General features: G+C 40.1%; 1 protein-coding gene and 1 long non-coding RNA gene across 6 annotated transcripts in view; both read left to right on the forward strand.

Moving 5' to 3' along the window:
- Positions 1-3,511: 3,511 nt before the first annotated feature.
- Positions 3,512-5,797, forward strand: LOC121874543. Its single transcript, XR_006090442.1, has 3 exons — positions 3,512-3,814; positions 3,962-4,043; positions 5,752-5,797. It is a non-coding gene; the product is annotated as an uncharacterized LOC121874543 (long non-coding RNA).
- A 10,544-nt stretch (positions 5,798-16,341) lies between these two features.
- LOC121874544 overlaps positions 16,342-26,139 on the forward strand; it is a 33,053-nt gene continuing 23,255 nt past the window's right edge. For 2 of the 5 annotated variants that reach the window (XR_006090443.1, XM_042378722.1), the window contains exons 1-5: positions 16,343-16,571; positions 20,930-21,035; positions 22,943-22,976; positions 23,583-23,730; positions 24,579-24,688. Coding sequence is in view for 4 of the 5 variants with exons in the window: in XM_042378722.1 (XP_042234656.1) it covers positions 16,524-16,571; positions 20,930-21,035; positions 22,943-22,976; positions 23,583-23,730; positions 24,579-24,688 (446 nt within the window). In the remaining variant the exon portion in view is untranslated. Of the gene's footprint in view, positions 16,636-20,929; positions 21,036-22,942; positions 22,977-23,582; positions 23,731-24,578; positions 24,689-26,139 lie in introns of all 5 variants that reach the window. The other 3 variants (XM_042378724.1, XM_042378726.1, XM_042378725.1) reach the window with 3 other exon arrangements.

A 26,139-nucleotide genomic window follows, 5' to 3' on the forward strand; every position in this document is an offset into this window, starting at 1 on the left:
ATTTGAAAAAAAAAAATCTGAAAACTTGTACAATAGGTTGTATTATAATTCTTATAATATATCTAATAGAAAATGGGAGTGTGATGCTGGGGCATTTAGGATTAGACCTTTTATTTTTATTTTTTTTTTCAATACAGTACTTAAATTACATACTTTGGTGATATTTTTAAGAGAAAATGAACAGGTTTCAGGGTGCACATTTCTTTTAATTTTTTAATATTTATTTATTTTTTTTTATTTTTTTTTATTTTTTTTCTGGTGGACGAACACCCAAATTAGGCATTAATCTTTTCAGTCCTAAACTTAGTCTATTCTTGCTTCCTCCAGCCTAAAGTTTTTTGGAGAAAAAATTGGCTGTATGAATTAATTGAACATAATGTTAAGACCCTTAAAACATCAATGAAGAAAAAAGAAGTCTTGGTTAGTCACTGCAGTCCCTTAATAGTTCGTTTGTGTTGTGATAGTTTCGGCTACAATATCTTCCTGACATCTCTCTCCGCTGACAGATTGTGTTTAGACTCATGCTAAACTTGGTTAAGCTTCATCATCATCATATTCCTCTATATCTGTACTTTCCATCACAGTTGCATCATTTTCTTCACATGTTGCTGCTTAATAACATTTAGATATATGTTTGTATCTACCACATGCATAGGCATCACTCTCCTGGCTGCCAGATGCGTGTTTTGATAGATGTCCTTCCATCATTGTACGTATTTGTAGGGTAACTGAGCTGCTGTTAAATTTTGGAAGGTGAATTATTATCTGCTAGTGAAATTTGGTATCACTTTATAGTTCATGGCCGCTCCAAGATATTTGAAATGGGGCAGGTGAAATCAAAACATATCTCATATGTCTAGGATGTATGACTGAAAAGGTTAACACTGTTTATTAGTGAAGTAAACCAATTTACAGGCACACAATAGTTCATACAGACTTTGCAAAAAAAAATTAATAAGAGAAATTATTATCATAAGGTCAAAAACATAAAGGGAATAAACATATCTTATGCACACTAGTTAGCACACAGATCGTGGGAGGAAGAGGGAGCAGCGTTGGCAATGTCAGCCGCTCCAGTCTCCTATGTGTAGTGAAACTGTTGCCAACAGGCAAGGTGATATTTTTTCCTTTATTTTATTTATTAGTATAATTTTTATTTATTCCTCACATTTCCTAGTACTGTAGTACTACAGTATACATGTGACCCTGGCCCCTAATAGCCTCAGATAAGGAGGAATGTACAGTACAGTCCAGTATAGTATATAAAGAAATACAGTAGTGTATGTGGTGAAAGTTGCCGGCTATCTCAGAACTCTATCCTCTACTTTTCCACTTCTAATGTTGAAATGATCTTTAATTACCTCATTCTTACTATTGTTATACAAACTGGCAGATATGGTTGTACAGATACCTGTATAAACTAATACATGAAATTTTTTGAACTAGCTGATGCCCTCCATTGAGTAGCCCATATTACTGTGCATGCATTAAATTTGGGGTGCAGTCCATCATGCCTTAGCCTGGAAGTTGATCTTATGATAACCCATCTCTCCCCCTCATATTCATTGTCCTAAAATGATAAAGATTAGATGCAAAAGTTGCCCTTTAGAGGCAGGAGGTTGAATTAGAGCATGTTAGTACAAACACTCGTCCAGCTATGTCCACTACGATTCCATGACCATCTGACATCTTGGGCATTCAGTCACTTGCTGATATATGTGAATGGTTGCCCTTGATGTTCATGGATAGTCAGCCCCAAGGCAAACTTAGGTATGAATTTCTTCAAAATGTAGAAGCTGCAGCTAACACAACAACCAACTATATGATCCAGGGGGACCAAGGGAACCAGACAACTTGTCACTGCACTGGCTAACACTTACCTGAGAGCACGATCCTTCAGTTGATTAATATCCAGGTTCCCAATGACTGCTTGGCAAACAGAAGCAATTTGACTAAAGAAGTTTGCTTGCAGTTTCACTTAACCCAGGGCCACTCACTTGCTAGGTGAGTACCACTGAGAAATATCACAAAACACATTTGTTCTGTTCTTCCCTGATCAACTTGATTTCTGACTAAAGGCAATATAAATACGAGTGTGTGTGTGTACAGTAAATTATCAATTATTATAGAATAGGTCGGGACCAAGCACATTCTCTTATCAATTTTTCCCAAGAATTGGTATAAATAAAAGAGTTAAATCTGTTTTGTTTTTCTTTTGCAAAATAATCTTTGGCATGTAATATGGTTGTAAATTCTGCAGAAACAATATAGTATATGCCTTAAAATAAAATTAAACCACTGAAATTACGCAGTTATATAAAATGGCAAAATTTATTTTTACTCAGAAGCAATGATAAGCATTAAACAGATCATTGTTCGAAAACAACAATTGAAATATTTGTGATATATGTTTAGAATTATTTTGCTCTAAAATGTAAAGAAATTGAACATGTAAAATTGATCTAGAACCCATTATTATAAAGTGGCACTGTATGCCCAATGAGTCAAAACCTTGGACATTATGCAGGGAATTGAGTATTGTACAGTCTCACCCAAAAGTTTGTTAACTCTCCCAGCCAGTTATTGCTGCACTGCCTGCTTCAGATGTATGAACTTGAGTCTGTTACTTTGAACCTTTAGATTCATTCTTATCAGTTTCATGTTCTGGTTGGTACTGAGACAGTTTCAAACATCTGAAGCAGGCAGTGCAGCAATAGCTTGCTGGGAGAGTTAACGAACTTCTGTGTGAGACTGTACACTACATATCATTGGTCATCACAGACACTTAACCCTCTTTTGATGCTCCAACAAACACATCATCACTAGTTCCACTTTCATGTTAGTGTTTTGGGTTAATATATAGGACTAACCCATGAGTGAGTTATTTTTATTACTGTTTATTTTCTTACTATATTTTCATCAGTGAGTTCTGATATGATAATCATTTATTGTGAAAATTGTTCATTTCATAGATAATTAGGCGCGCATTAGTTTGTCTTCTGGGAGGTAATGAAGCCCGGAACTGCACCCGGGGCAGTTTGTTTTTCAGCATGTTATGTGAAGGTTGTCACCGATCTTACATGGACGTAATTTGTGAATTTAGGGGTAAAGACGAGACCCTTCAATTGTTTAAAGATCACAGCATTGTTCCTTTACATAGAGACTGTTTATTTTCTTACATTATTTTCATCAGTGAGTTCTGATATGATAATCATTTATTGTGTCATCCACTAACACAGTAAATCACTCCGGTGCCTGCGGTGCATAGCCCTGATGCAGCCGTATCATCTCACATCCAAAAAATGCCTCAAATTTCACCATATCATAGTAAGTTCTTTCTGTTTAATATACTGGGGGGGGGGGGTCCGGGAGGCAGAGCCCCCAGTTAGGAAGTTAGGTAAGGTTGGGTAGGTTTGTTTGGTTAGGTTGGTTAGGTCTGTTTTTCTTACCCACAAATGTTAAGTAACGTTTATTTTTAAAATAATCAAATTTTTTACTTATTTGCACAAACTACAACAGTGTCCACTATAATATAACAGTGAAAATCTGGTGTTTTCATAATTTTTTCAATCAATTTCACTCATTGGTTAGTTCTATATACTTACCATGTTTTGTACTACATGATTCTGGGCAATCCATCAATCATTTTTTTGGAAAACATTGTGAACACCATGGTATGAAACACAACAATCAAAACATGAGAGTAATGTGAGCTGCCCAGTGTCAACACATAGACTGAGCACCGACTGGGGGAGGAAGGTGGCAAGTAGAGGACCACATCTATTCCCAAGAATGGACGAGTTGACAGTTCTGGGTAAACACAAGAAATACACTGCCACGTTCGTAGAGTGATACGGTATATATAATTTGTAATAAAAGTTTAAAGTCCTGCTGTCGAGATAAGTTTATTTCTCTAGTAACAGGGCCTCCATTTACAATGACGTCACACCTTACCCTGCAGACGACGCTCTCTATCAAACTCACCGCTGCAGTCGGAGGTAGTAGAAAGGATGGCCTCTTCAGACCCCAAATGCCACGTTCAGGTAAGTTTTACGGGTGTTTTTTTTTATTGTCTAAGTCATGGACATTTCGTAAGTGAAGAAATGTGCAGTGATGAGCAGCTTCAAACATAGGTGGGATGGATATATGTGCGATAGGTGTTGGGTGTAAATGGGACTGCCCAGTATGGGCCAATAGGCCCGCTGCAGTTTCCTCCATTCTTATGTTCTTTTGGACATAAAAAACTCCCATGCTAACACGAGCTCAGCTGTCATGTACTCTTACCTGGTAGACTTTCTCTTTTTTTTTTTCAGTGCATTTACAGAGTATATCAGTACTGTACTAGATGAAGATACGAGTAAATTTAGAAGTACAGTACCTGTAATGACATTGTCTGGACTTTGTTTTGAGAATGCCTGATGACATGACAACATAGTGCTGTTATTGTTTTCATGTTTCAGTAATGAACCACTGGGATTTATCACCATTTATATTAATTAATGGGTAAAATTTTACTTTAACTACCATGAGTATTCGGATGATTAGATTTGAGATAGGCTATACAGTATTGGGTAAATTTTAAGTATTGGTCATCCCTGTACTTAGACAAGCAGACTTATGGGAATTTTTTTCTGATTGTTTGCGGTGTGTTACGAATGATTTAGACCTTAATTTCTATCGGAAATCACTAGTTTTGAGTTACTACCCACCCCTTACTGATGTATGTTAAGCTAACCTTATAACTCATCATACTCTAACCTAACCGAACATATGATCTGTATTTTCTTAAGCGACCGAAAAATGTTTTGCGACAGAAATCCCTATGGAGATAATGTGTCTTGTTGTTTAAAGTACTTAATCCCATAGATAGGATCTTAAGGTTTCCCAAAGGACCAAAACCAAAATAATACCAATATTGTTTGGAATATTTATACAGTGGTCCCTCGGTTAACGAACGGTTCGATTAACGAAATTTTGGTTAACGAATTACCTCCCATAAGGATCTTCAATTCGGTTAACGAACAAAACTTCGATTAACAAAATCCTTACGAAAAACATGTTTTGTTGTGAGCAGCTGATCAGTTGATGGGCTAGTCTGCCAATTCAGTAATCTGTTCTATGTTTACATTCGTTTCCAGTGGAGTAAATATCAAGAAAGTTGTGCTCTTTAATATTTTTGCATTTTCACATTAAAATTATTGGTCATTCTGAAATTTAGTTAACATATTGATTATATATAGCGCAGTGCAGTGTTGATTTAAATAATATAATCTTGAATTACACCTAGTGAACTTAAAATTTTATTGGTGAAATTACTGCATCAAGCATGGGTCCCCTGAAAGGTGATTTCTCCTTCATCCCCACTTCCTTCTCTTCTCCATTCTCCTCCACCCCCACTTCTAATTCCCTTCATCATCATAACCAGGAACCTTCTACATACACACCTCAAAGTAAGTGCACTTTACTGCATTTTTTTTTCTTTGTATGTACTTTTTCTGTGAGCTGGAACCAATTTCCCAATATCCCATTGAAACAATGGATTCGGTTAACGAAATTTTTGGTTAACGAACGACTCTGTGGAACGAATTGTGTTCGTTAATCAAGGGACCACTGTACTATGGAATTTGTTTTATGGGCAGCTAATATCCATTGAATTAGTTTGTTGTGCTTAGTAATATTTATATATTCAAAATAGTATTACTGTGTTGCACAATAAAGCACAATTAATTATCTAATAATATTTATTTACAGTGCCGATCAGCTGAAAAGGTTGGACAACTACGTCCCTACATCCAGGGTTCATCAAGGCAGATGAAAGAAATTTACCAAAAGTAGATGGCTTTATGATTGTATAGTATTATCAAGAACTCCGCCATCCAGCTATGAAGCACGTTAAATTACATCTGTCACCTGATCATCTCAAGCCCATCTCCTGGCCATGGTCGTCCCTAGTCCGTCCACAACATTAAATATAGACATCAGTGACGAAAAATTTAAATTTCCAGACATAAAATAGAGAACCGTGATGAAAACTTCCATGTTGGAGTTTTCGGTCTTTTGCATCATTTTGGTACCCAGCAGGTAAATACACACGATGATACTTGAGCAGTAATTTATTTTAACCTAAAAATAAGGTATGCCTGTATATATCAACTTAATACTCACATCAAAATGATCTTCACAACAGTACATGCAGTATTCTGACATGGGGAAGTACCGTTGAGCAGCAAGCCACCATCTCTTTCTTATCTTCTTGTCTTTCGGGACTGTGATGAATATTTTGCCTGGTGAGAAATTGTCGGTACTCTTGCACATTGGCACGAAGCACCAACGACACTTTGTCCTTTACTTGAACATTGTGTATGGCCACAAATCCTGTATTTATGTAGGTAACAACACATATTCCACAGCTGGCTGATTCCCGGTCTGTGGCTCACACTAGTATGTGATGTCACAACTAATCACAGAGCTTTTCGCAGTCACGTGACTTTTTAGCTACTTTAACCCTTATTTTTTACCCTTTTTGGCTCAATTTATCTAAAAATATTATTACCCATTGACCTGCCATCTTACTAAAAATCTCCGACCGTCAACTCGTCCATTAGTACAGTAAGAACCCCCCTAAGTCAGACTTCCACAAGTCGGAAACTCCCATTAGTTAGACAAGGGTCTGTGTATCTGCCTCACTTACCCTACACTTCAGAGTCAGATCTGGTAGTAGCCCTAGATCTGCCACCTCGCATCCTCAATTCCGACAGTGATTGAACCAAGAAATAAATGCTAGTTTTAGGTGTAACTGCACAGATAAATATAAGTGAAACTAAATGAAGGAGTATAAGTGACACTACAGTAAAGTAAGTTTAAGTGGCTCACCGTTGTCTTTCAACTTAAGATTCATCAAGATTCATCTGCTACAATAATCTCAAAATTCATATGCTACAATGTAAGTACACTGTAAAGATATTGGAAGCATAATGTATTGTCTAATGGTAAACCCTGCTGCCATATGACATCACGAAAATTGTGACCAAGTCCCAGGTTGCTGATCTGACTTTCTGCCTCATTTACACACAATTGCAGGTTTCAATTGTTTCTCTTACTTTGACAACACAACATACAGTACATATATTGTTTCTCACTATAATGATATTTTTATTGTATTTTTTGAATTTCTTTATGGTTCTTTATTATTATTATTATTACAGTGTTGTTATTGCTATTATTATCATTATTATTTTATTATTTAATTTGTAATTTTTGTATTTTTATTAAAAATTTTATTTACTATGAATTATTATTATTATTATTATTATTATTATTATTATTATTATTATTATTAGTATTAGTATTATTATTACTACTACAGATACTACTACTATTATTCTTACATTTTCACCCCCAGGACCTGATGTGGGTCAGTGACCTGTGCCCGGGTGGGCTAATCCGCGTAAAAAAAAAAAAAAACAAAAAAAAAAACATCAAAACCCTTATACTCCGAAAAGTCCGATGGCGACGGAGGAGTGGCGACGGGTACAGGCAGAGATGACTGCCAGGAGTCTCTAGTCACAACTCTGCACATGGGTGGCACAGATAAGATGGCCGTTTATGCACTGGGATCTAGGCAGCAGTGCAATCCGGTCCTGTCTGTGCGACTGAGCAACCCGTTCGGGGAGCCACTCTGCTCACCCCACATGGGGAGGGGGCTAGAAAAGGTGCCCTAAACATAGCCTGCCTAAAAATCCAACCTGACTAGGCAACCACACCCAGTAAGGTCATCCTTATACGGTCAAAAACACAACGAAAATCACAGATCCAAACAAAAATAATCCATACAATATCTTATGGTCGCTGCATAGAATCTCAGGACCCTTCTGGATACTGGCACAAATGTGCATCCTGAAAGAAGAACTGCCCTTGTGGCAAAAGAGCTGGCTTGGTATAACATTGACATAGCAGCCATCAGTGAGTCCTGGCTCCCAGATGAGGGCCGTCTCACAGAACTGGGGTCTGGCTACACCTTCTGGAAGGGTAATCCTGCTGTGGAGAGAAACCGCATTTATGAAGTTGGCTTTGCCATCTGCCAACTCATCCTACACAGGCTAACTGAAATGCCCATTCGGATTAATGAGCACCTCATGACGCTTCGAGTCCCACCGAATCACTCACGTCGTGCCTTCTTCATCAGTGCATCACCCCAACACTGGATGCAGAGGATGACATCAAGGAGGCCTTATACGCCAACCTCGACAGAGTGCTAACCTCTATCCCCAGAGAAGACAAGATTGTGCTCCTTGGCGACTTCAATGCCAGAGTTGGCAGGGAACCATAGGGAGAAATGGACTAGGCAGGTGTAATTCCAATGGCCTACTCCTCCTCAGCAAGTGTGCTGCACACAACCTCGCTATCACCATTACCTTGTTTAGGCAGGCCGATAAGTTCAAGGGTTCGTGGCAACACCCACGATCCAAACACTGGCATCTCATTGACTACATCACTGTCAGAGAAAGAGATCGCCGAGATGTCCTCATCACCCGTGCCATACCTGGGTTAGACCACTGTGACACTGATCATCGACTTGTCAGATACAAGCTCTCACTTCACGTCACCCCAAAACGGCAAAGGCAGCAAGCCTCCAGAAGAGGTTTTAATACTAAGCGTCTGGAGTATCCAGCAGCAGCACATGCTTTCAGAGAGCAGCTTGAACATGGGCTTATAAACAACCCAACAGCAAACAACGTGAATCCCAGTGCCGAATGGGATACTCTTAATACTGTAATGACAAAAACCTGCAGAGAGATCCTCGGCCAGATCAAAAGAATACACCAGGAGTGGTTTGATGACAATGACCCGGCAATCAAAGTATGTACAGTACTCATCGATGGTAAATGTGCTGCTTTTACTGACTGGCAGAACAACCCTCAGTCTCAGACCAAAGCTGACACCTTCCACAAGAAGAAAGCAGCAGCTCAGCGGCAACTTTGCAATCTAAAGAACGACTGGCTTAAAAATAAAGCATGTGAAGCACAAAAACTTGCAGATCAGCACAAGATGTGCGAGTTTTTCATTTCCACTAAAACATTTTATGGGCCAGTCACTCATGGAGCAGCCCCCCTCCGCTCATCTGAAGGTAACCTCATAATTAAAGATGATGATGGCCTCCTTCAGCGCTAGAAAGAGCACTACCATTCATTGCTCAACCGAAACACCAATGTGGATGTCCAGACTACCCAGCAAGTCCCTCAGCATCCAGAGCTGACACACCTCAGCTATCCTCCATCCCTGGATGAGGTAGCTACTGCCATCAAACAGATGAAAAATAACAAAGCCTCAGGGCCTGATGGAATCCCAGCCAAGGTGTATAAAGCAGGAGGACCCCTGCTTACCAGCCATCTCCACTCTTTCCCGGAGAATATGTGGGAAAAAGGAGGAAATCCCCAAGCTCTTAAAGATGCCTCCATTGTCAATATTTATAAAAACAAGGGAGACCAGTCAGACTGTGGCAACTACCGTGGGATCTCGCTGCTCTCTGTAGCTGGCAAGATTGTCGCCCGAGTCCTCCTAAACAGACTTCTTTCTGAGGCGGAAAACTTCCCAGAATTTCAATGTGGTTTTAGGCCATCATGTGGCACCACTGACATGATATTTCCTGCCCACCAGATACAGGAAAAGTGCAGAGAACAGCGTCGTGACCTACACATGGCTTTCATCGACCTAACCAAGGCTTTCAACTCGGTCAACAGGGAAGCCCTCTGGTGGACCCTCAGCCGTTTTGACTGCCCACCAAAATTCGTCACCATTGTGAGGCAACTCCGCGATGGCATGAATGGCAGTGTCCTGTACAATGGCACCCAGTCAGAGTTCTTACCCATCCAAACAGAGGTTAAACAAGGGTGTGTACTGGCACCAACTCTCTTTTCCATCTTCTTGGCTGCCTTCCTTACTCGTGCCAGTGCCAATTTAGCCAGCGGGGTGAACATCGAGTACCGGGTGAAAGGGGGGCTTTTCAACAAAAGATGATTTCAGACAAGAACAAAGATGTCGGCAGCTTCCAATACTGAACTTCAGTATGCAGACGCCCTCAACCTTGTTGCTCACACTGAACACGACCTACAGGAGATCCTGAACACCTACGCAGACGCGTGTGCACACTTTGGCCTTGAGGTGAATGTACGTAAGACTCAGATTCTCTTTCAACCTGCCCCTGATTCAGATACACCTCCACCATCCATCCAGCTTTACGGTACTACCCTCTCTAATGTTGCCCACTTTCGGTATCTCGGCTCCCACCTGTCCACCACCGCAGACATCGATGAAGAGATTCAGCATCGGATCAGATGTGCATCTCAAGCCATTGGCAGACACCGAAATCATGTCTTCAGCTGTAAGGAGCTGAAATTATCTACAAAGCTGCACGTATATCGAGCAGTGGTCCTCCCCACCCTGCTATATGGCAGTGAGACATGGGTCACATACAGGAGGCACCTCAAGGCACTTGAAAACTTTCACCAACGTAGTCTACATTCCATCCTCCGAGTTCGCTGGGAAGACAAGAGAACAAATGCCAGTATTCTTGCTGACACCAACTGTAGGAGCATCGAGGCTACCATTATCCATGAACAACTATGTTGGACTGACCATGTTACCCGTATGGACGACAGTAGACTGCCAAAGCAGCTACTTTACAGTCACCTAATGAATAGTAAACATAAAGCCGGCGGGTAATTGAAAAGGTATATGGATAGTCTTGAGACAAACCTGAAAAGTGCCAAGTCTACCCCCTCACCTGGGAGTCGATTACTCCACATCGTAACACTTGTAGATGCACTGCACGAGAAGGTGTCAATGCTTTCGAGTTAGCCTGACTGCAAACCGAGGCAGACAAGCGCCAACGCCGGAAAGACACTGCTACTGCCCCTCCCGCAGTAGATGGAGCCCTCCACATATGCAATGAATGTGAACGATGCTGCATGTCCCGTATCAGTCTCTGTAGTTGCCTCAAAACTCACCAACCTAGGTGATATCCCTAATAACTCATATCAATGTATCATAGCTGGATGATCGTCATACTCGATTCCGAGTGACAGCAAAGTAGTAGTAGTAGTGTACAGTATATATATATATATATATATATATATATATATATATATATATATATATATATATATATATATATATATATATATATATATATATATATATATATATATATATATATATATATATTGTTTCTCACTCTTGATCATTTGTTCATTTCTTTATTTTTTTGTTTATTTTATTATTATTAAGCTATTATTATTAAGCGATTGCAATCCATAAGGGAACGAGTTCTCTAGGGACGAAAATAGATGAAGCAGGAGCCCTGCTGGTTGACAAACTGGAGCAAGTTGAGAAAGAGATCCTTGCTAAGACTGAGGAAGTAGCTAATAGAATGGAGGTGGTTGCTAAGAGGAGTTATGCGGACGTATTAGGAGGGCCACGGGGGGGGGCGGAGAGTAATGCAGAATCAGTACAGGTTCTACAGCAGATTGGGACTCTGAAAAAGTGTGTCGAAGAAATGAAAATTAACGCACCTACTGTTAGGGGAGAGGAGGAACACCAGGAACGGCTCCAGCGCAGGAACAATGTAATAGTTTTTGGAGTCCCAGAGAGCCAGGCAGAGGGAACTGTGAGTAAGGAAACACACGACAAGGTGCTGTTTCAAAATATTTGCACAGAGGTTCTGAAGATTCCAGCAACCCCTCAGGATGTGAGGAGACTGGGACAAAAGCAGGGGGCTAAGCCTCGCCCCCTCAGGATCACACTAGGGAGTGAGGAGGAAAAATGGCAAGTTATCCGGCAGGCAAAAAACTTAGCAAGGAGCGAGGCATTTCGAGATGTATTTATTCACCCAGACCGCACGGTAATGCAGAGGGAACAGCACAAGAAGCTCCTGCTGGACTTGAAGCAGAAGAGGGAGGAGTCGAGAAGGAACGGGGACAGGTGCACATGGGTTATACTCAGGGGGAGGGTAGTGGAAACAAGTGTGCCGACACAGGGCCAGGGGGCAGCAGTGCACCCTCCACCCACTCAACCCCCCACCCGGGAGGCGGCACCAGCTCAGCCTACCGGACAGGAGGGAACGAGCGCCGTGTAAACAATGACATTTTTAACCACACCCTGCAAAATACAGTGTACTTAGCAAATGCTGCAGCTTCTGAGAATGTGGGTGGAGCGGGTTTATTACTAAGAGCAGAGACGTTACCGAGAACAAATTCTGGCTTGAATGTCATGTACACTAATACCGACACGTTCCTTGATAAGAGGGAGGAGTTTGAAACACTACTAAGAGTACACCAACCAGATATTGTAGGAGTTGTAGAACTGTTGTACAAGAACAGGAGAATCGACCCAGAGGAATGTGAGTTCAGTATTGCTGGATATGACTCATTTACGAACCTAACTCAAGAATCCTGCAGGAGGGGTGTGGTTATCTACGCTAGGCAAGACCTTAGAGCCAGCCAGGCGAGGGTACAGGGAGAGGATGTTTTTGAAGAGTCCAAGTGGTGTAAAATTAAATTAAAGGGAGGGGACTTACTTATCGTCGGGTGTATCTACAGATCCCCGAACTGTGGCCCACTAAATCAAAGGAACTTAAGAACCTTAATAAACAATGCGGCGATGCTCAACCCCAGCCACCTCCTTATCATGGGGGACTTTAACTATGGCGACATCGACTGGAGAAACGAGTCAACCCCGAATGACTTGAATAATCCTGCTACTCTTTTTGTAGAAACTCTGAGAGATAATTTTCTGTTCCAACATGTGAGAGACCCGACACATTACAGAGGGGAGCAAACACCCAAGCCACTTGACCTCATCATAACAAACGAGGAGGGTATGGTGGCCAAACTGGAACACCTTGCCCCAGTTGGCACCAGTCACCATACAGTGTTGTCATTCAGATTTAACTGTTACCTAGTTCAAGATAAGGCCAGGCCAAGGTGCAAATATTACAAGGGAAATTACAATGGGATGAGGGAAGAGATGAGGGGTATCAACTGGCCTGACTTATTAAGGTACAAGAACGCAGACACTACGCTGAATATCATAACTAGTAAAATGACCCATTTGATCGATAAATATATACCCAAGACCAAACCCAGTGCTTCTAGGAATACGAGGGGATCCCTACACATGAACCATGCGGCGGTCGACAAAATTAAGAAGAAAACCCAGAAATTCAAGACGTGGGTTGGGTCAAACGATGAGCAAGACAGGAGGATGTATGCAAGAGCCAGAAACCAAGCAAAGATAGAGTGTAGGAGGGCTGAAAAGGAGTTCCAAAGGCTGGTTGCACGCGAGGTCAAGTCAAACCCAAAGGCGTTTTACCGCTATGCAAAGTCGAAATTGAAAACGCGAGTAGGAGTATCAGACCTGAGGCTTGAAGATGGTAGTTACGCAGATTCTGACCAGGATAAAGCTGAGGCATTGAACAGCTTCTTTTCCTCAGTGTTCACAAGAGAGGATGCAACTAACCTTCCTGCGTTTGAGGACAGACGGTTTGACACAGCACTGACCCACATTGTGTTCACAGAAGAGGGTATTAGAAATAAACTGTCCAGGCTAAAGGTCCATAAGAGTCCTGGACCTGACATGGTGCATCCTAGAGTGCTAAGGGAGCTGTGCAACGAGCTTGCAGAGCCCCTGAAGATTCTGTTTTGTAAATGCCTGGATGAACAAATGGTCCCCAGTGAATGGAAAGTGGCTTATGTGAGTCCTATCTTCAAGAAGGGCGATAGGCACTCCACGAACAACTATAGACCGGTGAGCCTGACCAGCATAATATGTAAAGTACTTGAGAGTATTATCAGAGATGCAGCGATGGAACATCTACTACGAAACAACCTTGTAAAAGATTGCCAACACGGTTTTATGCCGGGGCGCTCTTGCTTGACACAATTGCTCAAGGTATTGGATATTTGGACCCATATTCTAGAACGGGGTGGTAATATCGACAATATTTACCTAAATTTTGCCAAGGCTTTCGACAGTGTACCCCACGAAAGGCTGAAAATCAAACTGGAAGGGTACGGAATTCGGGGAAATGTCCTAGCGTGGATAGAAGACTTTCTACATGACCGCAAGCAATGTGTGGTGATTAATGGCACGAAATCGTCATCTGTACCTGTAACAAGTGGGGTACCGCAGGGTAGTGTATTGGGCCCGCTGTTGTTTGTTTGTTTCATAAATGATATGCCTGACGTTGTACACTCCTCCATACAAATGTTTGCCGATGACGCCAAGTTATTTCGGGAAATTAAGAACCAAGCGGACTGTGAAGAGCTGCAGAAGGACCTCTGTGGGCTCCAGGAATGGTCGAAGGAATGGCTGCTGAGATTCAATGTCACGAAGTGTAAGAGGATGCACCTGGGGCGTACCAACGGTAAGGAGGCGTACCATATGTCCCAACGGGATGAAGAAAATGTACTAGTTGAGACTGTGTGTGAGAAGGACCTAGGTGTGTATGTTGACAATGAGCTGAAGTTCTCGGGCCATTGTGAGAAGAAGGTAAATCAGGCAAATAAATTATTGGGTCTTATAAGAAGGTCGTTCAGATATCTAGACGGTCCGTCCCTCGTGACGATCTTCAGGAGTGAAGTGCTTCCCCATCTGGAGTACTGTCACCCCATCTGGTCCCCGAGATATGCTAGGGACTGTCAGTTGGTTGAAAATGTTCAAAGGAGGGCCACCAAACTGGTGCCTGCACTTCGGCATCTCAGCTACCCTGAGAGATTGGAGCGCCTGAACTTGCCTAGCTTATACTACAGACGGGCAAGGGGGGACCTAGTTGAGGTTTATAAGCATCTCAGGGGGCACTACTCAGTTGAGTGTCCTTGGAGCTGGCGGACGCTCGCCCCACAAGGGGTCACAGCTCAAGATTGAAGAAGCCGCAAGTCCGGAAAACCGTGAGGACAAACTTTTTCGGAGTGAGCCAATCTTTTGGTGAAGAGGATAAAAGAAAAGGAAAAGTATCAGAGACGTGACCGATCGCCCAAGCGGCTAACGAGCCGATCAGTGGCGAAGAGGACAAAAGTAAAGTAAAAGGACTCACATAAGCCACTTTCCATTCACTGGGGACTTTACGTTCATCAAGCATTTACAAAACAGTATCTTCAGGGTTAATCACATTGCATTATGTTAGGTTAAATTAGGATGACCGAAACTTAAATTTTACCCATTTTTAGGTTGCAATGACGCATTTAAAAGATATTTAGAGTTTTATCTCAACATTAAAGTGTCAGGTATATCGTACGTCTGGCCGTGTGTTCAGCCCTTGATATCTCCTTTGTTTATGTCACCTGTACCAGGCATAAGACATTCTTTATATTTCGGGATTTACAATTACAGGTACAATACATACACCAAATCATCTATATCTCTCCTGTTTGTTTTTAATAATTTTTGCCACTAATCAGTTTACTATCCGTTCGGGCGGTTGGTCTATTCAGTGTTACTTTTACTTTACTTTTATCCTCTTCACCACTGATCGGCTCTTTAGCCGCTTGGGTGATCGGTCACGTCTCTGTTACGCAATGTTGGCAAGTACTGGGCATGCACTGGCTCCTGAATGTACCTGAACCTGCTCCAGTGTTGGTCAAGTCTGGTCTTGAAAGAGCTCACACTCGGTGCCGTCACAACACTTTCTGGTAGATTGTTCCAAGAGTTCACAACCCTCACTCCGAAAAAGTTTGCCCTCACAGTTTTCTGGACCTGCGGCTTCTTCAATCTTGACTTATAGGTCTTTGGGGGTAATTAATTGACTAAAAGCACAGTATATAGTATATACCATAGGTGGAGAGGAGTACAGTAGACGAGTGGTGGTAGGCTGATCAGATTCATTTTAAAGCTAAATTTAGCATTTTTTATGATTTTCATTTAGTTAGCGTAAAATCTGTTAGAATTTTAGCGTAATTGTAGAAACTACAGTCAAATTTTTAGTAAAGAATGGCTGTGCAGATCTGAATATATGCAGTGATTGAAAAAAAGAGCACAAGAGAAGTGCAATTGTACTGTATGTGAAGTAAAATTTCAAAACAAAAAGTTAGTAAAGTTAGTAATCGATAATCACGCTAATGCAGAGACACCAGCGACTTATGCGTGAAAAATTAGACACCCTAAGTTAATAATATAACTTAAAGAAAATCTCAAACGCGCAACGTAAAAATTACGGACCTCTGGCATCATATTGCACTTCCTCTACAGTCTATAATATGTCGTTGCCACATCATAAAGAATGACGAAGTTTAACGAAGGAGCAATTATTAAGAGATCACTTTAAAATGATTGGCATATATTTAATACCCAATTCCTCGTGAGTGTGTGAAGCCTGGTGGTGTTGTGAGACATTCCTGGCCAGCTGACTGACGACAACACGTGTATTATAGGCTTAATGGCATCATGTTTGTGGTTTAGGATGGTGGGTGTGTGTACGGCAGGTTAATGAGGATAAAGGACGTGTTTTGGTGCTGGAGACGGCAGGAAGAATGACTGATGACACCCTGGAGAACAATGTCTTCTACAGGCGCATTAAGGTGAGATGGCGAGAGATTTCGTCACAGTACAGAAAATCCACAACTGCATTACGACTTTCACCAGGTATTTTGCAGTAAACAGTTCGCTGACAAATATCTTCTTAATTACACGAATAAACGGTATGACAAATTTCACGAGGCGTATTGAAGAGTATAATACTGTATGGTAGATATTTCGTAGTGACCATGCATGGAATGGGAATATACTTCACTTTATGGCCGAAGGTATTATATCAGTTATTGGTTAATATTCGTCCATTGGCTGTTCGCAGGTCCCCGCCATGTTTATCTGAGGCTATATGCCTCACTTAGAGTCACTACCGCCTGGGAAGATAATGGAAGCATAATGTGTTGTCTAATGGAAGACACTGCTGCTATATGGCATCACGAAAATTGTGACCAAGTCCCAGGTTGCTGATCTGTCTTTCTGCCTCATTTACACACAATTGCAGGTTTCAATTGTTTCTCTTACTTGACAACACAACGTACATATAGCGTTTCTCACTATTGATTTTTTTTTCATTTTTGTATTTCTTTTCGTTCTTTACTATTATTATTATTATTATTACAGTGTTATTATTGTGATCATTATTATTTTATTTTACTTTTTATTATAAATTTTATTTACTACAAATAATTATTCCTCATTTCCTCCTCTGCGTGGGTTAGGTTAGGTACCTAGGTTGGTTCCTTTGGTGTTAGGGTCATCTCGTACCCAAGACAACTCGTACCCAAGACAACTCGTACCCAAGATAGCTCGTACCCAACTCGCAAGGAAAATCGTACCCAAGATAGCTCGTACCCAACTCGCAAGGAAAATCGTACCCAAGATCACTTACACCCAATTCAAGAGATAATCCATACCTATTAGTATATATACCATGCATTTTAACTTTATCTATGATTACAAAAAAAGATTGTGTAAATCTTGAAGTAAAGTGCAGTGTAATAGGGAAATGTAATGCAGGCTTTAAAATGGTTGCATCTCATTACATAAGTATGTTATTCCGTCACACAAACATTGCACTACAAGCACATATTTTACACTATGTGGTTTAGAATAACTTTATCGCAATTTACAGATTTTAGGCTTATAGATTTGACAGTTTCAATTTATAAACTGGGCTATGTAAACGTTTAAAATGGTCACAAGTCAACAAAATATAGACATGCCTAAAAACGTAACAATATGTGTCACCCAATATTCACGCTCTTCCTATTTAGAGAGAGAGATAGCAGATGTATTTACTCTTAATTTGTTAAAGTTAAGGTCAAATAATCACTTTTATTAAAAACACATTGCTATTCATATATTAAAATCCACTCCTCGACTTACAACCACCCAGACATACGACCGCCCCAGTCGTACCAAAAATGTTTCAAATTACATATTTTCGAGTCCCGACGTTAGTGATTGCGCTGTGTACTGACAAAATTTTCGTTTGTAATTCCATTTAAAATGGCTGGCATGCTACTAAATATTAATGTTGTTTTCAAGTATGACTCAACCATTACCAATATGTTAATAAGAAATAGCCCAAGTTTGAATGTAAATGGAAGTGGTTATTGTATTCCATGTAGCAAATGTAATTGTAATTATGTAGGACAGACAGGAAAAACACTGCAGCTCAGAATCAAACAACATAAGTACAATATCACAACAGCATCTGAAAGCAGTGCCCTGTTCGTTCATGTTAGGAATAATAATCATCCCATTGCTTGGGAAAAAAGCTTAGAAGTATTTAAATCATCTTGTGTCACAGAAAGACTTCTGGTTGAAGCTAGTTTGATTAAGGAATTAAAATCAATAAACCTTAGTGATGGTCAGTTCAAAACTGATAATATGTTACGTAAATTTATTTGTCAGTGGCACAAGGTTAAAAATGCTTTGAAAAACTTTGATCTAGATGTATGATAGTTATTTAGTGGGTCCCTTAATTTTGACCTGACCTGACTAGTCACGTCACCCCCTTCTCTTAAGCTCCTCTACGTTTGTGTTGGTGTGGAGATTAGTGGATGACATCATTATGACCTGACCTCATGTTTTATAAGGTCACCCTGTATATTTATGCCTCTCTCTGTCCATGTAATCCAGTTGCCTCTGAAGATGTCTTGAATAAAGACGAAAGCTAAGGTGCTCCGTTGTTTCCCTTTTCCCCGTGTGATTTTATCAAGATATACGTACTGTATATATATATATATATACAGTATATATATATATACAGTATATATATATATATATATATATATATATATATATATATATATATATATATATATATATATATATATATATATATATATATATATATACATACATACATACATACATACATACATACATACATACACTCCTCGACTTACGACATACTCGACCTACGACAACCCACACATACAACCCACGTCAGTCGGTACAATCACCCGCACATACGACCGCCGCAGTTGGTACGAAAAATTTTTCAAACAACGCGCTTATTTTCTAGACCGAAACGTTTCCGTCCCGTACGACAGCGTCGCATGGGCTGGGTCGCGTCGCCTCGTGGCTACAGTACCCACGCCGTAGAGCGCTTAGTTGGTGTTTGGCTGTGAGTCAGAATCATTCAAAACACATCAAAAACCAAGGAAAACATAATTTCAACCTAACCTAACCTACCTAAACCTTTCTCGGACGGTGGCAACTTAAAATCCCAAAATTTGCTGGAAGACCGAAACGATAATAATACCTATTTCAGTTTTGGTCACCCGGGCAGTCTTAGGAATTTAACTATTGGAATCTTTATTTTTTACAATTCTAAGACAACTTACATATGCCGGGGGGGGGGGGGCAGTTAGGAGGTTATGTCAGGTCATTTGTAAGGGAAACGTCATAGAAGAAAAGTGTCTTATAATTTTCTAAACTACTTTTTCCAGCAGTTAAATTCCTAAGATTCCCCAGGTGATCGAAACTAAAACTTCACCCTGTCCTAACCTAAACTAACAGCAAACAAACCTTTAAAAACTTCACCTAACCTATAAAAATCCTAAAACTATAAAGCACTTACCGCATTTTTGTTTTAGGTGTTTAATGTGTTGGTGTAGTTTTCGGTGTTCAGATGAGGGGGAGGGATCCACTAACTCGAAAGCAATTTTTAACCTTTTTATAGGTTAGGAAAGGTTAGGTAAGGTTTTCAACAGTGTGTTTGGTGTTCTTTTTAGTATTTTATCCCACATTTTACCTTTACTTGAAAGCTCTATTACACAACCGGACTTGGGCCGCTGGTACACTCTGATTTGCAGCCCATGTACACGGCCATCAAGTGAATTATTGCTCATGGAACTTAGGGAGATATAGAAAAAAAAGATCGTGATGGAGACAGCGGTTCTGTCTGAGAACAGCACTACCACCACAAGGAGTTGTTCGATTTCATTATTTTCTTCCAAAGATGCTCATATCGTTGTAGTAAGTACTTATTTTGAAAAGAGGTGATGGGTAACATTATTCTTTATTCCATCCACGATTTATGGCAGCAACACATAACAATTCTCCCAAAATTTTTGCTTTTATTGCCTTTAGCATGACAAGCTCAACTCGATGAATGAAAATATGCGCTGGATTACTGAACATCTTTCTTGCTAAACTGAATACAAATTCATTCGTTGACTTTACAAACCCACACCCACTAAAGTACTATGGTCATTAAACTGAGTTATTCATATGGGTACTTGATCAGTGGGACCAGGGCCGAATTCAGGAGTGGGCAAAGTGGGCAGCTGCCCAGGGGCCTCCACATATCAGGGCTGGTCGACTTGAAACCACATGAATGACTCCAGTCATGTCTCACTTTTGTGTGTGTGTGTGTTGGGAATTTGTACACTATCAATAAATATATAGTTAATTAAAAATTTCTCAATGTTCTAATTTCCTCAATATAACTGCATATGGCTTCAAAATTCTCCAAAGAAGTGTTCAAATTTCAAAATTTTCCCGGGGGGCTTACAGTGCCCCCCGGAACTCCCAGATGTTTAGGCTCGCTTCACTCGCCACCCCACCCTCTTGGGTAGTTATAATGAGGGGGGCCTCCACAAAGAGGCTGTCCATGGGCCTCCACAGATCTAAATCTGGCACTGAGTGGGACCTTACTGCAGTTTGATGTGCCAGGACAGTAAAATATTGTATTTCTTCTTCAGTAATACAGTATTTTTTATGTTTAATATGAAATTAATTTTCACAGTTTATAATTATCAAAAAAGGTTTTGTATTTAGCTTCATTGATGAGTATCTGGACTAAATCAACCTTTGTATTATATGGTTTTCTGAACCTGAGATATACTGAATATAGATAATATTGTAGGCTGACAACATGTGTCTTTACCATCAGGAGCATTATGGGGAGAAGATGGCAGGATGGTGTGAGCCTAACTGGGTGATCTGTGTGCCTCAACAATCTGCCGTTGAGAATGTGCCACTTACACTTCCTCTTATAGGTAAGTAGGAGGAGAGATACAGCTTTGATATATAAATAACACCATACAGTATATACCGTAGCATCGATTGTTTTCCATCCGTTTCTACACAACCATCGTAGCGACACATTAATTTTTTGTCAAATTTTGCCATCAGCATGTGTCGGATAGTCACATTCGACCCATGGATATACTGTATTCCATAGTTTTCCAGAAAATTCACCAACATTGAGAATGGTATGTTTTTTCTGGTGGTGGGGTGGATATACCTAAGCATTTTATGTTTACTCCTACTACAGTAATATGGAAAATGATAGCTAGTCTGTTCTTAAAATGAGGGTAAAGTACCAAGTTGTTGTTGTTATGATTGTTACTCATTAAACTAAGATGGCGGGAGGGAGGGGGATCAGTGGTCAGGGAAATGATTACCTTCTGATTCAGCTTGTCCTTTTATTTTGAAGTCAAATTACAATTTATATACTGTATTGTATTTCTAATTTTTTTTGTGTGTGCTACCATCACTAGCATCACCTTTGCATTTGGGAGCCATACTGCAAGGGCAAGCACACATAGCAATGCAAAAACACAGAAAGTTCCAAAACCCCTTAAGCACAACGCTGGTGGTACGAGCGAGTAAGCGAGACAGAGATGAGCGGCTTGACGGCTTCTCCAACTGCCACATGGCGGAGGCGGCGCGTTGTTAACCCGCTTATATTAAAATTTTCCTTGTTGGGCAAATTGTTTGGTCACATATATTTTAACACGTACAGTGAGTTCGCGCTTAATGTCGTCCCGCTTGATGTTGTTTCGGTACTACGTCGTTAAACTTAAGAGACCAAAAGTTCGTTTAACGTCCCGGTGATCTGATACTACGTCGTTTTGCGTTGCCACAGACTTCATTTTACGTTGCATCACCCGTTCTCGTCTGGCCGCGCTATGCTCTCTCGGCTTGGTGCAGTCTCAGTGACTCGTCACCCTCCTCCTCTCCCGCCCTCCTCCTCTCCCGCCCTCCTCCGCTCCCACCCTCCTCCTCCGCTCCCGCCATACCTCTCTTCTCCCGCCATCTGCCTCCTCTGCTTCACTACCCACCACACTCGCTCTACCACCTCCGCCCATCGGTGAGTACCAATACAAACTTAGTACCTGTAGTTGTATGTGTATGCATTATTTTCTATGTAAATGGCAATGATTTCCTGGATATGTAATGTATTTCATGGGGCAAAGGGAGGCTCAGGAACATAACTCCCGTATTTTATCTATTTCTTATGGGGAAATCGATCCGCTTAACGTTGTTTCGTATAACGTCGCGTTGTAGGAGCGTAACCCAGACGTTAAGCGAGGACTTAATGTACCTGTATAGTCAAAAGTACGTTGGACAAACCAGTGTTGGGCGAGGGTTCACTGTACTGTATACAGTTATACCTTGGTAGATGTGTCAGAAAATATCCGAAATATAAGGCTGGGAACACAATTTTTTTCCTCTATATTTGGAGTGAAAAAATATAGTATTATTTTCGTCTTTTTTTTCTGCTTATGTTAAAGGCAAAACAATAACAAAGCCAGTGATGTATAAATCACGCAAAACAAAACAATTTCTTGTGGGATAAATTGGTCACAGAATGAAAATGACCAGATACCACGTGAGTGGTCCCATGTGACCTTTTTTGTGGTCACATAAACATGCGTGCATAAGAGGGTTAACAATATAAAATTATGTGGTTAGTTATATAGAAAAAACTCTTCTCTTGCTATGGCTTTATTGTTAATGTATTTTTTAGTTTCAGGTTTGAAATTGTTTGATAACACTATAGGTGTTAATGGGGTTAGGTAAATTGTTCCAGTCTTTTCTAGCTCTAAAGAAGATGTTGAGGAAGTAATAATATAAATACCTGTAAATGTATTTTTATTTTCTGTATCTGATTTTTCAGAGGCACATGCTCTGAAGCAGTACAGCCCAACTGGGTGAGTAGTACAGTCCTTAAGGTTCTTTTTTCCTTATGAGGTCCCACCCACCCAACTGAAAGATGAAGTTACTTCATATACTATTCAAATTAATAATAGTCCAAGTAGTATATTTATTATTAATAATATATGGAGAGAATTCCCAAATATTTTGTCCAGTCCATATAGTACTGGTAGGAGGAAGCGTTACTGTATCAAACAGATGACCACTTCTGATTAAGCTGTTTGGTGAACTTTGTTATCACTGTTCTCATTTATTATTATATCCTGTCTATTAATATACTGTGCTATCAAAAAAGATAATACATGTTACCAAGGCTGATGAATTAGTGCTAGTGTTGTTGGGAGTTCTTAGGGTACAAATAGTGGTTACTATATTAATCCTTTAAGCTCTCTCCCTTCATGATACAGGGTTGCCAGAATCAAATGCAACCTGGGTGTATTATGTTACGGTGTTCAACTTCCACAGTGAGTCCTGTAATACCCATTTGGTTCACAGTGCCTCTATTTCTTTATTCTTCACCTTGGCCTAATATATTGGCAGATTGTAAAAAGCAGATTTATATTATGTCAGAAAGCTTATGTATTTCATTTATTTTTTTCCAGTCAGTATGTGAGTGCCCATTTTGGAAAGGACTTGATATATGAGATAACTGGTGAGGAGCCTCGGGTTATCATCTCCAATGAAGAAGAGGGGACGGAGGTTGTGGTTTCAAAAACAACTGTTCTTAATGAGTACCTGGTCACTATTAAGGTGAATTAAATATAAAATTCATAAATTACTGTAACGTATTCATAAATTTCAGCACAAGACAGATTATAATTACTGTATAGGTATAAGGTGTACAGTATCTCATCATAACTGTATTAACTCATTCAATCATCATAATAGTACAATTGGTGTCTAAACCTAGATACAGTATAAATACTGGATACTGTACCCGAAAAAATTACAGTACAGTGGTGTTTCATATTACGCGCATTTAACTCACACCCATTCAACTTTACGCGCTTAGTTTAGAGGAAAAAGGCAACACAATGAGTGAAGGAGTTTTTTGGCTGGTGGGAGATACTTCCACTCGCGCCTCTCTTGGCCTCAGCTGCCGCGTGTACTGATCAGGAGAGGTGATTTGGGTTGTGTGCCTCTGCCAACTGACCCTTAGCAACAGTCGGTTGGCTGAGGCAGCACATCCCAGCTGAGCTGCAATGCAGTGTGCACTATCTTGTATAATTTTTGTTATTTTATGCTTTCACTATTTTTCCTAAATATTCTCTGCTGAAACAACTTGACAATCAGTGGCAAAGAGGATAAATTAAACTTACAGCAGAGGTGGTTGTGTGGTGTGCATTTAAACTGAAATAGGCCTAACCAGCCGAGTTGCCAGATGCACCATTGACAAACTGCCCACTGCTTCCACAGTATCTCTAGGTTCCTGCTAGGAGAGGATTCCTTAGTATTCCTTTGTTGCCTTCTGCTTTGAAATTGACAATATAAAACAAAGTTATACATTTTGTGCATTGAGCAGGGATAAAGAATTACCTCTTTGCTATTCGGTGTATTAAGTACAATAGTAATTATAAGTTTCCTGTTTGTTTTTGCAGGACAAGGTCATCCATATATTGCTGTTAAACAAATTGCTCAATACTACACAGGACCAAGATGCTGAAGTGTCAAATCACCTCCTCACAACAACAATCACCTCATTTGCTCAGTAAGTCGATAATGTCAATGTTTTTGTCCATGCTCACCATGTCTGTTGTTTACAGTAATCATTGAGTCTCTTTTGCTATCATATCAGTAAATTTATCTATCTGCTTCTCATTATCTTTTCTCAACCCATCTCGCATATGAGTTACTAGGTCCATGTGGCTGATGTCCTGGGTTGGCTTGTTATGGTTCATGGTAGGGAGCTACCATATCTTAATGTGCCATCCAGTGATGTAGACGCACAAGACCATTTTTTTCGGTCTCAGTCTCAGTTGCTTAGATCTTGGTCATCTTTGGTCTCTGATTTTTATTTGGGAGGGATTGGTTAACTGGCTAAGTTTGGATTGATGATCAATTGACTGCACTCCCAGTAATACAGGGTGGAATACTTGATATATGCAGCAGTCATTTTACCACACGAAGGTAAACATCAACCGTTTTCTTTGAAGTGAATTTTAATGCATCTGGTAATGGTTGCAAAATCAGGACTGGCAAGTCTGGTCAGCAATTACCTGTTCAGACACCAACCAAGGTAAAGAACGCCGTGCCCTCTCGTTTATTCTTACAGTTGTCCAGTTACAGAAGGAGGCTGACGGGTGTCATCACCAAAAAAACATCCTAACATGACATAAGGGATTCGTTTGTATACAAACTGGATCTCATAACACATAATATATCACTTAATAATTCACTTATATCAAATATTATTAACTATGCATCTATTACTGATCAATAAAAACAAAACAACAGTTATCTTACCATATCTTGGGGTTATTAACACTAAATTTATAAAACTGGGGGAGGGAAATGCAACATATGTTCCTTCTTCAAGATATGAAATAACGAAGGCAATTTCTACCACATCTCCTACCATAAGATGGATATTTGTATCTAGATGGCAATTCTATTTCACTGATAATTATAATTTACATTGTTCCAGTTTAATTATACTGTACTGTATTAAATATTTTATTACAATTCTTCTCATTACAGTGATCCCTCGGTTAACGAGCGCCTCGGTTAACGAGATTTCGGTTAACGATTTACCTTCCATAAGATTCTTAACTTTGGTTAACGAGCAATCCCTCGATTAACAAGTTTTTTACGAGCCGACTTCAACATGTTTTCGCTTGCATTTGGCGGTCCACCAGCTGTAGTATTAGTCCGCCAATACAGTAATCGGTTTTAGGGCTTAAATTCCTTACTATTTTAGTAAATATCAAGAAGTTTATACTATTCAATAATATTAACTTTTTTAGTCATTTTAACAATTATTGAACATAATTGAAGGTAAAGAAACTAGTTTTTGGCGTGCCATCCAGTCTGTTAACACACCAGACAAGCGTAAGTCTCTCTCTGTTTTCAGTGGAGGTAAGATCTTGCTTGAGACTCACTTCAACTAAACGCTTTTTTTCTGTGTTTCCAAGCAAATTATTGGTCATTTTGAAATTTATT

The sequence above is a fragment of the Homarus americanus genome, unplaced genomic scaffold (genome assembly GCF_018991925.1).
Source record: "Homarus americanus isolate GMGI-L3 unplaced genomic scaffold, GMGI_Hamer_2.0 scaffold34360, whole genome shotgun sequence".
Lineage (NCBI taxonomy): Eukaryota > Metazoa > Arthropoda > Malacostraca > Decapoda > Nephropidae > Homarus > Homarus americanus.